General features: G+C 50.7%; 5 protein-coding genes across 5 annotated transcripts; 2 read left to right on the forward strand and 3 right to left on the reverse strand.

Moving 5' to 3' along the window:
* Positions 1-5: 5 nt before the first annotated feature.
* Positions 6-2,458, reverse strand: AFUA_7G06030 (TauD/TfdA dioxygenase family protein). The gene is made up of 2 exons (XM_743814.2): positions 691-2,458; positions 6-633 (listed from the first exon to the last, which is right to left on the reverse strand). The coding sequence occupies exons 1-2, from the start codon at positions 1,371-1,373 to the stop codon at positions 201-203; spliced, it is 1,116 nt and encodes a 371-aa protein (XP_748907.1). The 5' UTR covers positions 1,374-2,458; the 3' UTR covers positions 6-200.
* Positions 2,459-2,580: 122 nt separating this feature from the next.
* Positions 2,581-6,211, forward strand: AFUA_7G06040 (EXPERA domain-containing protein; the record flags this gene model as incomplete). Its single annotated transcript, XM_077805209.1, has 3 exons — positions 2,581-5,671; positions 5,726-6,073; positions 6,141-6,211. The coding sequence occupies exons 1-3, from the start codon at positions 5,578-5,580 to the stop codon at positions 6,209-6,211; spliced, it is 513 nt and encodes a 170-aa protein (XP_077661337.1). The 5' UTR covers positions 2,581-5,577.
* A 470-nt stretch (positions 6,212-6,681) lies between these two features.
* On the reverse strand, positions 6,682-11,510 carry ddiA (putative DNA damage-inducible v-SNARE binding protein Ddi1; the record flags this gene model as incomplete). The annotated part of the gene is made up of 3 exons (XM_743812.2): positions 8,100-11,510; positions 7,410-8,023; positions 6,682-7,358 (listed from the first exon to the last, which is right to left on the reverse strand). Coding segments are annotated over exons 1-3 (1,293 nt in total). The 5' UTR covers positions 8,102-11,510.
* A 14-nt stretch (positions 11,511-11,524) lies between these two features.
* On the forward strand, positions 11,525-14,645 carry sit1 (putative siderochrome-iron transporter Sit1). The gene is made up of 11 exons (XM_743811.2): positions 11,525-11,588; positions 11,689-12,482; positions 12,542-12,625; positions 12,682-12,822; positions 12,876-12,980; positions 13,028-13,444; positions 13,493-13,550; positions 13,599-13,692; positions 13,739-13,926; positions 13,975-14,034; positions 14,081-14,645. The coding sequence occupies exons 2-11, from the start codon at positions 12,249-12,251 to the stop codon at positions 14,437-14,439; spliced, it is 1,740 nt and encodes a 579-aa protein (XP_748904.2). The 5' UTR covers positions 11,525-11,588; positions 11,689-12,248; the 3' UTR covers positions 14,440-14,645.
* A 1,367-nt stretch (positions 14,646-16,012) lies between these two features.
* AFUA_7G06070 (uncharacterized protein) lies at positions 16,013-16,334 on the reverse strand (the record flags this gene model as incomplete). Its single annotated transcript, XM_743810.1, has 2 exons — positions 16,013-16,116; positions 16,223-16,334. 2 exons carry the CDS (start codon positions 16,332-16,334, stop codon positions 16,013-16,015), a joined length of 216 nt encoding a protein of 71 aa, XP_748903.1.
* Positions 16,335-16,918: the final 584 nt, after the last annotated feature.

The following is a 16,918-nucleotide window of genomic DNA, read 5'->3' on the forward strand; positions in this document are numbered from 1 at the left end:
AAAAGAAAAAAAAAAAAAAAAAAGAAGAACCGGAAAGCAGGGATGGGAACTAAACCCCTGCAATTTTTTGTTGTTTGTTTGCATTCGCGATTAGTATGAAATAAGCATCTGTCGCTTATTCGAACTGATCATAAACAGGGATCGGCTTTTCGCCCAGCGCACACAGCCGGAAGATATGCCTGAGTTTCGCGCCATAGTCGTCATCGAGGTAGTCGACTATCGCGGAGTCTGGTGAATGTCAGCACCCAGTACGCAAAAAAGCTCGCGCTAAAGGCATGGGAGGGAAGGAAGAGCTTACGGATCGTGCAGCGATTATCGAAAATGACGATGGTCTTGGGCTGCCAGCGCACGCGGGCCTGGAAGTCGTGGCCGGTCATGATGTGCTGCATGAGGAAATCGAGGAGGTAGCGCTGCTCGGGCTCCTTGAGGCCCTGGATGCGGGTGATGAACTCGCCGTTGATGAAGAGGCATTTTTCACCGGTGACGGGGTGGATGCGCACGAGCGGGTGGACGGTGTCGATGGGGTCTTTGCGGACGAGGCCGCCCAGCAGCCGGGTGTGGTTGATCATTTTGGCGGAGGAGTGGACGGCGCGGAGGCCATCGAGGAAAGAGGTGAAGGTTGGGGAGAGGCGCCTGCTGCGGTCAGTTTTTTGTTTTTCTGCGTAGGAAGAGGAAGGGGGAAATCCGTACTTGTAGGCCATGTCTGTAGCTGCAAAGACGGTGTCGCCGCCTACTTCCGGGCCCTCGAGCAGGCCGAGCATGACATAGCCTGGAGGCTGGATTTCATAGCTCACGTCCTGATGCCAGAGCGTGGTGGTGGTGCGCTGCTCGAGGAAGCGCGCGATTTCTTCGCGGTTGCCATCGCGGTGAATGATATGGAATCCCGGGTGATCGCGCACCGTCCCGGAGACCGGCTGGTAGTTTGGTTTCCCGAAATGGCGCATGAACTGCTCCAGCTTTTCCGGGCCAGCGTCAATGAGATCCTGCGCGGGGAAGGCGACGACCTTGCGCTCCGCGACTAACAGAGCCAGTTCATCTTTGGCGGCGTCGGAGAGCTGGCTCAGTTGCACGCCTTCCACAATACTCCCGATCTGGGGCTGGATGTGCGAGACTTTAACGCCAGGGGTGAGCAGGTTGCGCTTGCTCTTGTCTTTTACGCGCAGCGCCGGATCCTCATACTTGAAGGGGGGCAGAGGATCAAACCAGACCTTGTCCCATGTGGGGAGGTACTCTGGGTATCTGGTGTGTGAAGTGGATTCCTTTGCGACATCGACATAGGGGATGTTGATGTCGTAGCTAATGGGGATCTCATCCTCGTGAGGATTTACAGCTTGTGGTTTGCTAGGTGGAGTGACGGGGGCTGAAGCAGGCATGATGAACGGAATGCCAGAGAGGGGAGAGATGACGGGGGAGAAAAGTTTAGATAGGGATACTGCGGGAAAAAAAAGGGCCAGTCAGGCGAACTTTGATTCTTGCAATGAAAGAGGAGCCAGGGTGGAAAAAGGACGCGCAGGAAGAGTCTTTGTTCCTCGCGGTGGTGAAGAAGACCCGATGAGGCTTGTCTCCAGTTAGATACTCAAAGGCGAGATCTGATGTTGCAGAGGAAAAAGAAAAGAAAAGTCTAGATGTCAAGGCGAGGACGGGCAATGGAATAAATAGAGAACTCTACCGATGATCGATAAAACAGAAAAATAATATAAAAATATAAATCATCAAGCTGTAAAATAATAATCTTAATCAAGTATCAAGTATGACACACGGAGGCAGTAAATATCGCTCGCCTCGCCTCCACCAAGTCGTCATCTGGCGATAAAGACACAGTTAAGTACGGACGCACATACTGACATGCTACTTGCATACAGAGAGCAAGCCGAGCAGGAGCAGGACCACAAAGAGAAATCGAAATAATCTAATTCCCATGTTTTAGCCAAGTGGATGACATCGTCCCCATGGCGCCAATGATCTCGTTGCATTGGCGAGCGTCGCAGAAAGGGCCGTGACTAGACTAACTACATGGACTAGGAAACTCATTATTTCCCTTTCATCTCCGGGCCGGGGACTTGTGTTGAGATTAATTGAATTCCAAAAGAAATCAGATAATAATAAATGATGAGGTTGCATGTTTATGCAGTTGCTCTCAGTCTTTTTGAGTCGAGAGATGCAGCGTAATCGCCATACAGGGGGAAACTTGGTCTATGGAGGGGCAGCGGCATGGTCAGAGCCCAAAGAGCTTCATACTTCACGAGCTGCACATTCAAAGTTCAGACCAGAAGATAGAAGAAAAGAAGGCAAAGAAAAAGCGGTCAGGAGTTCTGGAAAGGGTCTATCTGGCTTCAAGGTCTATCCTTACTGACATTCTCATTCATTATTATTATTATTACCGGGCCCGTTGGAGATATCCTCCCATCGCTTTGCACCATCCTGAGCAGATGTGACTGGTTGCAATGATGATTGGTTCTTTGGCTCTGTCTTAGTAGGTTAGAATCATGTTCCGACAAGGATGTTATAGTACTAATTGATATTATCTTATTAAACCCTCTGTAATTAGCAGGAAACTAGCTCCTCGGCCCTAAACCTAGTCTGAGTATCGTGGAATACTAATAACGGGTATGTTCTACGGTAGATTCCCCTCCTAACTAACCATCTCCAGTAAACATTCCCTCCTCCCGACGTGTTCCGGGGAACTGGCTCTGTTCCATCTCGACTTGTAGGCCGTACGCTTGGAGAGAGCGGTACTACTCGATGGGGACAGTCTGCTCGTTTCTATCGTTTCACCGCTTAATCTGCTCATACGCAGAGATCCCATCAGTGATAAGGCAGTTGATAGAGCCGAGTGGAGCATGTCGCAGTATACAAAGTACGGAGGACGAAACCAACCAAGGAACGGACGGACCTGTCAACTTCGGTAGTCGTACTTAGTAGCTGCAGCACCTTGGTGGCAGAGCTCAGCTATCTTACATCCTCCTTGCATCACTTGCTAGGTAGAACCTAGGCTAGGGGTTGACCACGGATGACCGAGGATATCGCACAGGAGATAGATACACAGCAGTACTCCGGCTGATGTTCCTCTCCTAACTAGTCTAGTCTACTACTGTGAATCTAGTCCGCAGACTAGATCATTTCCATAGCGATTTGACTGAAGATCGTGAATGGTGGGTTTTTATTGCTACTGTTGATAAGGCAAGATGTCTCGATGTGATGCAGCGGACTCGCTTGCATGACTCTTTTAGAGTGTTTATCAATCTTCTTTGGAAGACAGAGAACCCCTGGGTAAACTCATGCCGATCGCTCACTATTCGGCTGAACTAATGCGAATTGGCTGATTTGGTTAATTTTTGTGGCATGGTATTGGGCTGCATCGCCGTGGCCTCAGCCGAACCTAGCCTAGCTACCTCAGGCATGCATGTTCCTCGGGCCTTGTCGTTGCTCTCCGTCAATCTCACTCTCAGACGAGAGACGGAGGAGACCAGGATTGGGAAGCTATCCCATCTTCCCCGACCACCATCTCCATTCTGAGATCCAGATCAGGTGAACCAGAACTTGGGCGCTGGATGGAACACTCTCGCTTTCGGGGTTCCCCAGCGCCGCCGCACTCCCAGGTTTGAACGGGCGGCGTAACGGACCTTGTCTGCCTTTGGTAAAATATCATCGATGCACCCAGAACATGACAGCGTGGAATATTCCAAGTATTCCAACCTACTCCAATCCGTACCTATGAAGTACTTAGTTCCACCTGCGCTTGTTCCAAGCCAAGACTTTGACGCCCCTTCTGTTTCTTTTCGGGAACGCGGTTCAACGCCCATGGTTTATCATGGTTCCCCACATGGCATTTCGTGTCGGACTTTTGGATACAACGCCTTACGAGTCTAAGTGGGTTTTTGGTCCCCATGAGATAGACCACAAGATACGAGCGATGATAATAATGTTCCTATCGGGAGACGTAGCCTGTAGGAGAAGCATGAAGCATCCTGCAGTCTGCAGTCTGCAGTCTGCATCAGAACACCCGCACCCGGTTGCCAACAAGACAAGACCGGCAAGGTAATTCACTCATTTGTGCTCCGTACTCTGTCCTTCTGCCGGATTGCCTGAAGTCATGCTACGTTAGTGATGTTATGGATGAGATCGAATAGATCGAGTCTCGGGCTCCCAAGGATCGCACATGGCGTGACGAGTCGACGACATGGCCTCAGCTTCGACCTTCCAACCTGTAGACTAACCCCTGGATGATACTTCGTAGGCTCTGTGGCATTTGCTCTGACGACGCGATATCCGGATATGGTCAATGGATGGCAATGGTGACGCCAGCCGGGCCGGTGTGGCCCAAGTTCCACGAGAAGGATTCGTTTTATTTTCGTAAATTATTACCAAGTCGCGTGTCTTCGTATATTGCACCCTCTTTTTTTTTACCTACCTACAGGCAAAGAAAGTGTTTGGGCTGTGGATTATCGAATCCCGACGCCCAAAGTTTTTCGCCCCAAACATCTGGGGGGACAAACACCGTCTCACGTTTCAACTTCAAGGTCCCCTGGCGACGACGGACTAGTCGGCTAGTGTGCGATAGATTAAAGGCAGGAAGGGCGTGGGCTGACGCTAACGGCGTGCTAACCTAACCTGCAATGTCCGTAACTTTGGTTCTACGTAGATAGCCCCATGCGCGATGAATATTTCGACCAGGATCGGCCAGTCCAAATCATAAAATATGGAACATGGACAAAGGTAGGAGGCTAGTAAAGTAATCACGTCGCGGAAATTTCCTCGATCATATGCTTGATCGCTCAATGCATACAGACAGAGAGTCACAGGAAGGGGGACTGTACGTATCAATTGCGTAGTGGCTGAAGAGAGCGGATGAGCAGTAGTGGAAGAGGGACAAGGTCTGCCGAACGACCGTCACCATATGCCGTCCATCGTCAGTCCAGCTCTGACAAAACGAGATGGCTCTTCTCCTTCGATGACAAATGCTAAAGTCTCAGACTTGCGGTGAGGGCCCTCCTTCGCTCGGTCAAACGGCCAGGGTGAAAGGATCATCAGACAAGTGCTGATCGCAGCGGATCGCAGTTTGGAGCCTGACGACCCCAATTGTTGAAGGAAGACAAAAAATAGACCGACGTTGATATAGAGGACCAAAAAACAGAAAAAGCAAAAACAGCGATCTCTTCGCGAACCATGGATGACGGAGCAAGTCCGCATACTATTAGTCTACCCGACTGTGTAGTGCAGTGTTGTATCCGTACCATAGTCCCCCCGATCCACGTAGCCAAGCTTAACCTCTGCTTTAGTGTTTACTCTGGAGTCTGAGAGCGTGTAGTCGAAAAAGCAATTATCACCTTAGCTATCACCCCTATCAAAAAAAGAATGCCTCTAGAATATTCCATTCCGGTCCTTTGGGACTCGGGTGAGCAACTTGCTTTTTCTGAGGTGGTCACCTGACCGCGTGTGATTTCGTGTCTGTTCTGCCTCTCGGTCTCTCTGGAGGCGCGAACTTATCGTGGAGCTCCAACGATCAAACTGTCGCTCAGCTACTCCACCATATCCTTACCCCAAGTGAAGCGATAGAATCGGATCACCAATATCACAATGCCGTCACCAACACCCTCCCCCTCAATCTGGAGCCGGAAGCGCGACCTGGTCTACCTCATCTTCTTCGTCATCCACATCCCAACCATCTTCAGTAAGTGCAGCCACAGTCGAATACAATATAGAAATATAGCTAATTGCAAAGCAGTGGTCGACGCCGTTCCCCTCCTTCCGACCGCCCTCCAAACAGACCTCGCGCACCAAATCCGCGCCTTCTACGTCTCCTCCTACAACGACAAGTTCTTCGCCGAGCCCCCTCCCCCCTGGTTCACCGCGTTCATCGCAATGGAGCTCTTCTACCACACCCCGCTGAGTCTCTGGGCCATTCCCGCTTTGATCCGCGACAACGCTATGGTCCCGGTGCATCTGCTGGCGTTCGGCGTGCAAGCGTTCGTGACGAGTTTGGCGTGTTTGGTGCAAGTGTGGAGTTGGGAGGATCGGACGGTTGCGCAGAAGAGGAGTATCACAATGCTTTATGGGCCTTATGTTGCGTTAGGTTGGTATCCTATCTTACTTTGCTTGTGTTTTTGGGATTTTGGATGGGCGCTGACGGGTGTGTCTAGGGGCGTTTATGGCGCTGGATATGGTCTTTAGACTCAGGGGGAGGTTGCTGGGGAAGAGGAAACTTGCGTAGACTTTGGATGGTGTGCTGCATAGAGGATTGTTTATGATTTGTACCGTTTGAGATACCCTATGAAGCTAGTTGCAATGTTTGGTGCGGTTGTTTATGAAACTCGCTGGAAATACTGGCTCTGCGAGATGATGATTGACAGAATGTGTCAGACAGCTACAGAATGCGTTCGCGGATAAGATGTGTATTCACTACAGCAACATTCCTGACCTCTATCTTACAAGCTGCACAGCATGACACGACATCTTATCGATCGATTGTCAGAGTCTAGAACACGACCAAGGTAGGTAGGTGTTCTCAGGCAAGCAAGGCATAGACCTCTCAAAAATGATTGCGGGGGTCTAGACGACCAAAGGCCGGCCTGAATATGGAGGCTCCGTTCTGCGATTGCTAAAGATAACGGTCTAGTCGGATGATCCCGGTATAGATGCAAGTATGTCGTGTCCAAAGTGGCCGGCGGGTGATATCACATGTCAAATCAAAAAACCAATCGCTCCATCGAGATCCCCATTGGCTGCATCCAATGCTCGGACGGCCTCCTCCCGAGTGAATCCGAGCTCGGTGATTTTCGCAATCGAGTCCTGCGGCCAACGGGAGGACGGCGCAGGGCGGATGTTGGTCCTAGGTGTCGACGATGACGGAGCAGCCGCTGATGTCCCGGATCCGCTGGCCTGGTGTGTGACTGCACCCGTTCGAGCGCCGACTTCGGCGCCATCGGCACCCTTGACGATGGGTTCGTCTTCGAAACCCTCCTGCAGCTCCTTGGGGATATCGGCCTCGCCAAGGAACGGCACGGCTTCATCCTGAATGACCAGGGCACCCTTCTTCAGGTCAATGCAAGCCTGATGTCGCTTCAACATATCCAACCCAAGGAGGAGATCGATGTGCTTCCCTTCCATCACCGTGAAGGAGCAGGGTAAAAACATGCTTCCAATCTTGATCTGCGCGGAGTGTACCCGTCCCAGAATGGTCGCTGTTCCTACACCCTTTGCAATTCCCCCATACCGTCGGTCCACCAGTCGCATTATGTTGCACGCGGTCGCGCACTCGGGAGACATGATCGTGACTTGCGCTCCGGAGTCGACAAACGCATTGACCTTGTGGCCGTTGACCTCAACAGGGATGTACAGCATGGTCACGCGACCAAATGCTGCGCGCTTGTTAGTCTTTGGTGGCAACCCTCAGATCCGCTGCCACTTACATTCGGGATGATGCTCCATGGCAGTGTGAAGATTTTCGGTCACTGCATTCTGTCGAATGATCTCCTCGATCTCCCTCTGATTCTCCGGATTGAAAGGATCTGCATTCAGCATGGCAATGCGCGCCTCCTTTTCTGCTTCCATTTGAGCTTCCCGGCGTTGCTGCGCCATCAAGACATCACGGAAGCGCTGCGCGTCGGTGGCAGCATCTGCCAGCTCGGGGTTCTGCCGTCGGACAGCCTCTCGCACGCGAGGGTCACCCAGGATATGTAGCCGGATTGTCTCGGGGTCGGGGGTCATCGGTTGCCGCCGCTGAAGGTTTTGCTGAGCCGCTGCACTGGGGCCTCCTCCGATGCTGCGAGCAGGTGCCTGAGGGCTCCGCATTGTAACATGAACGCCTAGCATGTCGCCTTCCCCAATACCAATCTGTTCCAAAGTCTGCGCATCATTTCCAAGTAGTTGATTATTATATACAAGGCGCTGATTATTTGTGGGTATGGAAGTTTCGCTCTCAACGATAGCTTTGAGAAGCTCGACCGTCATATCCCCGCCGACTTCAAGGGAAATGATGTCAGAGTCGGCCTGGTCCGGTCGAATAACGCTGACAGTTATGCGCCTGAGAGTAAAAGAGAGTTGTCAGTAACAGAGGATGCAAGGCACGCCGGAGTCCGGATTCAGCCCGACCGACTCACATTGTGATAGAAGGCGTGCGGTGCGGGGAAAGCTTCTTGGCTTGATCGCGAGTCCAGCCAGATAAGGATGCGGCTTAGTTCTTCAGGTCGTCTCTATGATGAAGGACAATGTACAAGGCGAGAACGTCAGGTAGTGTAGCGGAAGAGAGTAATAAAAAAAAATCTAAACTAGGTGTTCATACAGGGACACACGGAGGATGATGAGAGGGGCGACACAAAGGAGGGTAAGAGAGGGGAACAAAAAGAAGGAAGAAGAAAGCAGGAGGACGGTTATAGGAGGTGACTATCAAGGTAGCTCGCAAGGAGAAGAGAAACGCAATGGATGATTTGACGAGGAAGATGAGGGTGTGGGAGAGAAACAATAGCGTTGCGCTTCTGGAGATGTGCAGCTGATGGCGGAGGTCGATTCCCGGCAGCCCGCCCGATTAGGTATTCCGTGTTATATATCGGCCCTCTTGACAGGCAGCCATCTGGTGTCATCATCGCCTGTTCCCTCCTCTCTTCCATTTTCTTTCTACTTCTACCCCAGTCACCCAGGTTCTATTGGATTATTCATCCCTCTTCAGCCAGGGTGTTGATATATAATCAAGTCTGTTATTATAACCAATGTACGGAGTACTACATGCAAGGGCGCTTGGTGCCGGCACCGTCCCTGTGACGCCGACTAGAGGCTCGTGGATGGCTACTGAGCTTTGAATCAGGGATGGACTACCCTCTATCTACGGGCAACGAATATATCAAGCTCCTCTTTCATCTATCCCAATGAGATGACTGCGGCGGATATCTGGGCCGTGCGCCTCTAATGCGACCGAAGGCTACAGCCTCATACGGTTGACACATGCCTTTCCAGATGGGGCAACGTACCTGATTTTATCCTGGACTGATGCCACGGAGGACAGCGTTTTCTGACATAATCAGCCGTGGGCAAGGCACATCTCGCACATCTCGCAATTGTTAGTGATTTCCACCAAATCACAGAAGTGCCGCGACGATTAAACACCAGAATGTCAGGAACTGATGCGGCTTGTCTGTGTCATCAGCTGTCAAATATTGACAGAACGATTATAAAGGCGTCTTTTAGCTGGCTTTTGACGTCGGAGTAATCACCGATATTATGGTCGTTCTTGGCATGCGTTGGGAAAGTCAAGTCTGTTCCTGTGACATTAGCTCGTTGCATTGCCTGACCCCACCTGAGAATGACAGGGGGTGCTTCGTGAGCTATGAAATGTGTCCCAAAACATGCGGGGAGCTGTTTCCAATATGGTACTTTTGGACAGGGTCGTGTACTTTACCAGGCTAGCAGGACACGTCGCTGCAGCTAGATTCTAGGGCGTTTGACGCTGAAAAGATTGGTGGGATCCGAATCTCAGATCATAGTGGCCTTCAATATGAGCCCCGCCGTTAATGTACACGCTCACGGCTCGTACGGGAATAGATAGGGCATTTTGCATAATCTAGAGCTGAGCTGAAGCACTAGCGGCTTATATGATCATGACTTACTAGCCAGTATGAATTGGCTTCAGGATGCCACATGCTCTTGTTGAACCGGAACGAGCGACTGGCATATACATACTATTCTCGGGATGGCGCGCTCAAAGCCACAAGATATAGCCCTGTCAAACTTCTACATTAACGAGTCTTACTCCAGACGCATGGCTGATGATAAATCCGGGGCACCCTCGTCCTCTTCCACTTTAGCGCGCAATGATATGCCGCAGGCTTCGCAGAGATCCCAGCCCACTGCATCAGTCAGGTAAGCTTTGGTTGTCTTGCACACTTGCGTCACCCTGATGGGTTACCTTGGATTCTGCTGCATGCGGGTTGAAGACCGGATACTCGGCCCCCGCCTCTCCTTTGCAATCGTGACAGATATTGGGAAGATGACGGACGTTGCCGCTGGGTTGTCAATCGGGATTTTCTAGTACCGCCTGGCATGGTCGGGATCGATATCAGCGACTTTGCTAGAGGCCTGCTTATTAGCGGGACTGCCAGAACCTGGCGCCAGCACAGTAACCAGGAGAGCTTCATGGAGACCAGCGCGGTGTACAAGAAGACTTTTCTGAAGTTCTCGCTGTCAGCGTGGCTGGCCACCAAATAGAGCAATGAAAGCGAGTCAGTGTCGCCACATGTTCGCGCACTGCTTTGGTGAAATCATAAGTCAAAAAGCCTTGGCTGTAGCTTCACCTGGCTGATGTTGAACACAAAGCATCCTTGTTTCAACCGCCTTGACCTTGGATACATCTATCCCCAGTTGTAAAAGGATACTGTTGGCATTCGAAGATTTCTGAATGGCGGCTCCAATATCTGAAACTCAAACAACTACGATTCTGTGAACATTTGACGCCTTGCAGCTCATATATCATTTGACGGTGACCTTCCAAATGAGGATCTGATGGCCAACCGAGAAGACTAGTCAATCGACGGACCCTGAGAATCACTTCCGCGATGATGACTACTACTCGTACAAGGAATGCCTATGTCCCGGCATCCGTGGTATTCTCTGCACTTGCTGGATTATGTGGAGGGCTACAAACAGGCAAGAGGCGAGCTCAAGTACCTTTTGAGGCATCCCTGGTCGACAGGATCCTCCATTCTACGACAAGGCAGAGATCAAGATTCAGCGCAGCTTCCTCGACGCCTTCACCAAGACGAGGCTCGCGTTGGCTGGAGCAATGGGACGGCCCAGGTGGACGTGATGGCCCGCAAGGGCGAAGTCGGATCCGATAACACATAAGCAGAGAAACAGTTCCTTCGTGATCACTTCAAAACATTCAGAATTGTGGCAAGCACTACAGTCCGCGTATGCTACTTTGTTTCGAGATGATTAGCGCCCTTAAACTCGTGATTGTCTTGGTCTTTAGAGTCATTTCCATGTTCCTCCACAGGTCGCTAGAAGAACTGCAGCTGTTTCGCCGGTAAGCAGGACAAGTACGCAGCCTGACCGGTGCACCAGAGCGTGGTCGAGTGGATCAGCCTATCAACTGGAGTCTTTGTTCTGAGAGTCTGCTACGTCAGTTTCGTGTTTTATCCTACCGTGCTGTATCGGAAATTAAGGATTCTCGAGCGGTTGTTGGTAGTCCGCTTTCCAACCCGTACTCTGGGGCTGACCAGCGGTCTATCTGGATGGCCAAAAAATGACCAACCTGCCAAAGCTCGTCCCCTCCAGCTCTGCAGACCTCTTTTGGTGCCGCTGTCATCGAGGATCCGGGTCAGATCATAGATGTAGTTTGAGCGCCTTCGTGAAGCGACACTCACCAGGATAATGTCCCTCCGTTGGTCCAGAGTCGGATAGTTAATGTGCGATCTTGGCAATGTAGCGTGATCTAAGGAGCATGTCTCCACATGACATCAGTGTTGACTTATTTTGAGGTATTTATTTTTTCTTTTTTTTTTTTTTCTTTTCTCCTTTTTTTTTGGTTTGTTTTGGCAGTTTGTGGCACCAGAGATGTATGTATACGAGATACCCAAGTGTACGGACAAGGTCAAATGGTTAGTTTTGCTTTTTCCCTTTCACAGCATCCCACTCAGCAGCATCCCACTCGGATGGGGGAAATGAACCTGAATTGGTGACCTGACCTTTGTGTGACAGTGCGACTGGGCTAAAGGGTCTTGGGCTGGTGACTGATTGCTTGGCGCATCCCCGGGTGAGAAGCCATTCGGCCAACCACAAGGAAAATTTCGGTTTGAGTTTTCAGTTTTTAGTATCTGATCCGCCTTGAATTATCTGATTGAGAACCCCACCACTAATGGAGAGATTTTTTTCACGTCTTTTGGGTTATCTGATCAGACCGATGCAACATGATGTTGCTGGAGGCGACCAGACAAGAATCATGCTGGACAGGTCTTTCCGCATGCGGACGGCCTCACAACGACCATCCATCATCTACTATCGACGTCCTTTTCTCTTGAAATCTCCAACTTGGGCCATTTCTTGACGTCTGTCAGCTTCACTTTTGTTCCTTCTGCGATTTTCTCATCAGATAAGATGAGTATTGCCGACTAAAAGTCGCCAAGACATTGGCACCAGAGCTCGCTAAACTCTAACAGGCGGCCCTCTGCCTGGCACCAGGGTTCTTAAAGGCAGGCCTTGACCCGCCTGACCAGTTCTTTTTCGATTTCTCGTGTCCCTATACCAGTGACGATCTGCGAATGAACATGGCGATGCACGACCCCCATGAGAAAAATGGCCCCGATGCCGTTGAGTCGCGTGTCCAGACTGACTTCCCCGTTGAACGATTTGGAGGCAACGGTAGTCCCGGTGTGAGGCGGATCGAGGTGATCTCATCGCAGTTCAATTTGGTCCATCGCATTATCTTCTTCTTCGGTGTCTTCCTTATCGCCTATGTCTATGGTTTGGATGGAACAATTCGGTATACTTATCAGGTATTTTGTCTTACACTTGCATCTTGAAGCCTGTATACCTGTCAATCTAACGTTCCTAGCCTCTGGCGACTGCCGAATATCAGTCACACAGTCTGCTGGCGACGGTCAATGTTTTACGTTCGGTAATCGCCGCTGCTGCTCAGGTATCCAAGCCCTTCTGCCTTGAGCTTCATGTGTCTTCCTCCGCTGATTGGAACAGCCTACCGCAGCTAAAATTGCAGATGTCTTTGGGAGAGTGGAGCTCATCCTGTTGTCGATTGTTTTTTATACTGTGGGCACGATCGTCGAGGCCTCGGCCAACCACTTGTACGAGTTCTGTGCCGGTGCTGTGCTTTACCAGGTATTTCGCCTTGATAACCAGTGATAAAACTGCCGCTCACCGAGAAATTCAAGATTGGATATACTTCAGTTATCTTGTTGGTGGAGGTTCTGATCGCCGACGTGACCTCCACACGGTCTCGGCTGCTCTTCTCGTATATTCCCGCATTGCCGTTCCTTGTACGATATCCATCCCTGTTTCAGTGGGAAAATGCTCACAATGGCAGATTAACACCTGGATCAGCGGTAACGTCACCTCCGCCGTCCTGAAAGTGACCTCGTGGCAATGGGGTATCGGAATGTTCGCCATCATCTACCCCGTCTGCACCATTCCATTGCTCGCTGTCCTCTTCGTGGGCCACCTCAAGGCTCGCCGAGCCAACCCCCAGGCCTATAAGTTCTCCCTCTTGGACCAGGGAGTTGGCCAATTTTTCATCGACCTGTTCTGGTACCTGGATGTGGTTGGCATTCTGCTCCTGATTGCCATCCTGGCTTTGATCCTCGTTCCGTTCACGATTGCCGGAGGCGCCGTGACGCAGTGGAAGACAGCCAAAGTCATTGCTCCTCTTGTCATTGGAGTGCTCTGCGTTCCAGCCTTCATAGTATGGGAGCGGTGGTGTCCACACCCGATGGTTCCTTTCAAGGTAGAGTCTTTCCCTACCTGGTGTGCGGAATCCACTGACTAGGTCCAGCTGTTGAAAGATCGAGCGATTTGGGGTGCGTTGGGAATTGCTGTCATGCTCAATACCGGTATATATACCAAGGAACACATTGCAGGCCGTTGCTAACATAGACTAGCCTGGACCCTGCAAGGCGATTACCTCTACACCGTTCTCATTGTGAGTTTCGATGAGAGTGTCATGAGCGCCACACGCATTACCTCGCTTTACAGGTCTGTCCCCCTGTCAGCCAGTATTAGGCCTGACTGACATGCGTAGCTTCGTCTCTGTGATAACAGGAACCATTCTCGGAGCAATCGTCATTTATGTGAGACGCCTCAAGCCATTTATTGTCGCGGGTACCTTGGTCTTCATGGCAGCCTTTGGTATCCTCATCCGATTCCGCGGAGGCGCAGACGGCACCAATCATGCAGGAATCATCGGGGGTCAGATCCTTCTTGGTTTTGGTAAGTGAGCTCTCATTCATGTGAGAAACCGCCCACTGACTTGTCCAGCTGGTGGTTTGTTCCCTTACCCCGCTCAAGCCAGCGTTCAGGTCGCCTCCAAGCATAAGTGTAAGTCTGGCGCCCCCAGGAGCGTTCGCAATGCTAACCACCACAGACCTTGCCGTCATCACCGGCATCTACCTCGCAACGTACAACGTCGGCAGCGCCCTCGGAAACACCATCTCCGGCGCCATCTGGACTCAGGTTCTGCCCGGCGAGCTGGAGAATCGGCTTGGCAACGCGACACTGGCCGCAGAAGTCTATGCCAATCCCTTCGCCTTCACCCAAGTAAACCCCGTCGGCACGCCGGACCGGGACGCCGTCATTTTGGCCTACAAGCATGCGCAGAGATTGTTGTGTATCACGGGTATCTGCCTGACTGTGCCCCTGATCGCCTTCTCGCTCTGTATCCGCAATCCTCGTCTGACGAAGGAACAGACATTGAAGGAGGCGGAGGAGATTGATGATAAATGAGGGGTCGGCTGAGTGAATGATCATAGACAATGTCCATAGGGAGTCTTAGATAATGACTCAATGAGTCTGTGAATAATTTTGATAATAGGCAAACGACAATTATCCTTGCTCAATGAATTGAATGATTCTTTGATGATTGGGGTATTCACTGGTCTCCGTCAGGGATAAATACCCAACGGACACTTCCATCTTCTCCACCATCCGCCCATCTCGTTTTGTATTTAGATTTATCTCCTCAGTATACTTTCCGTTGTATTTATACCTCTCCTCTGATCGTATTCGCACTCAGCTGTGGAGTTCAACTCGACAGCCATAAGCTGGGTTGTCTATGATGTCAACTGATACTGACACGTGGGAGAGTTGGGAGGCGTTGCACGCAGAAGCCGCTGAGTGGGTTGACAGCTATGAGCCTCAGAACCGGCCCGATGAAGGCATTCTGAAGGCGTCGTTGCATGCATGTCTCCAATAGCTTCCAGAAAAGATCGTATTCGCCATCAGAGTATACTAATCTTCTAAAAATAACGCCTATGCAGATTGCAGCCACTCTAAGCCCACACACGAAGCATGAAGTTGCGGATTTCGGGCGACTGTCGAAGAGATTCGGGTTCGAATTTCTTATATCTGATAAGAATAGACCCTTGAAGTCCGCCAAAGTTGCATACGACTTTCTGACCGAGCGCATAGCCATCAAGAAAGCCTATAATTAATATGCCTCTGATGGACAGATTCCTCGTGCCTCTCCCTGACTATTGGAATAACTGGGCAAAGAAACCAGATGCAGGCTACACGCAGGAGCCGACAGACATCTCGACCGCTGTCCTCAAGGATCTATGGCGTTCCCTACTTGAAGAACAGAATGATGAAGCTGAAGCATATCAAAGCCTGCCACAACGCTTTGGCTGCGAGAAGTCGAATCGAACCCTACGGGCGAATGGCTGCAGGTGAGTTTCGGACATTCAGTATATACTCAAGTGACAGACATAAGATACGAATATGTATCTGTCATCAATCCTCCATACCTACCGCGCAATCAATGACTATATCCGATAATTTGTGGCGTCCCCAGGCAGACCACGAAAAGCCACAGCTGAACCTGAACGCTCCGCTGTACTGAACGGCGCGGTCGATTGAACGATTGGCCGATCAGCATCTACATCATGCACCCCAACATGAGTGACGAATGGACCGGTCCGCTCAAGGGCATTCGAAGGCTTTCATCACGTCTGAGATGTCCAGTATACGCGTGATGACCCTTAATATTGGTGAGCCAGCTAGCGAGGGAAAATCATGTGAGAATGTAGGAGCTAATCTGCGGTCTCGCCGGTCAAAAAAGAATCTCTAGAAAGTGCAACGGAACTGTCAGACATGGATTGTAGAATCCGCAGATGAATGGCTGATAGCCACAAAGTCGGCAAAAATCCAGATAAGTCGGCTTCTTGCTAAGAGAAGGTGCTCACCAGAGCAATTCAAGGAGATCTTCTCCCTTTCCCTGATTAATGGTAATATGATGCCGACCCTAGTCTCTGGACCGACTTATAATCCTGGTAGCGCCATTCTTCAGGCGGGAGGACTTCTAAAAGCAATCGGAGATGGTCTCGCGCTCAAGGATATCCCTCTCCAGATCGAAGAAGTGATTGATGATCCCGTCGAGGCGCAGTCGACCGCTTCTGGCGTTTCCTGAACTCCGGTAAAAGCTACCAGATGGGGTTACACACATGGCACTACGCGACCTACGTACGAGTATCCATGAAATTCCTACGGCTGCATGCAACTGAAAACATACTAGTCGACACGTTCGAGGAATATGATCGGGCATTAGAAAGATCCCCTAGCAATGAGCCAGCCATGCTGTGCCGCTTAGACACGATCAGTTCTTTCACATACTGCAAGCTCATTGACAAGTGCTTGAGATTTGAAGACTGGCGCTTGTTCACCTTGTCTAGTTCCTATCGTCACCGAGGCGCAGAAAAACCAACTTACGTCTTTAAAACGTAATGGGGCTTGTCTACTACCTGTACAACGGCGAGTCGAGGATGAACGAGATTCGTCTTATCAAAACCCAACTCAGGCCACAAAACATGCCCTTGAAATTAATTTCTCGAGAGACTGTCCGCTAAAACCGATGGCCTCATGATCCACTCTGAGATAGTATCCATATCGGATATCGTCTCCTATTCAGCTTGGATAAGAGCTTCCTGGAGGTTTCCAGAGGACGATGAACAGGCGATTTAACACCGGCATAGCTGCAAGTGGCAAATGTAGACTCAATTGCAATAACACTGATGCGTCTGAGTTGTCTGAGATTAGATACCCCCGTGCTGATGCATGCCTGTTGCCCCGGAACACGGGACATGTCACCTGGGCGGCAGCTCTCCAGTTCTACAGAGCGAAATCAAGCAATCTCTATCCGTTTGTATGCAGATGACAGCACTCTTGGCGCCAACCGAGTCAGCAAGTAGTCAGGCGATTCGACTCCAAT

This window comes from Aspergillus fumigatus, chromosome 7 (assembly GCF_000002655.1).
Source record: "Aspergillus fumigatus Af293 chromosome 7, whole genome shotgun sequence".
NCBI classification, from domain to species: Eukaryota; Fungi; Ascomycota; class Eurotiomycetes; order Eurotiales; family Aspergillaceae; genus Aspergillus; species Aspergillus fumigatus.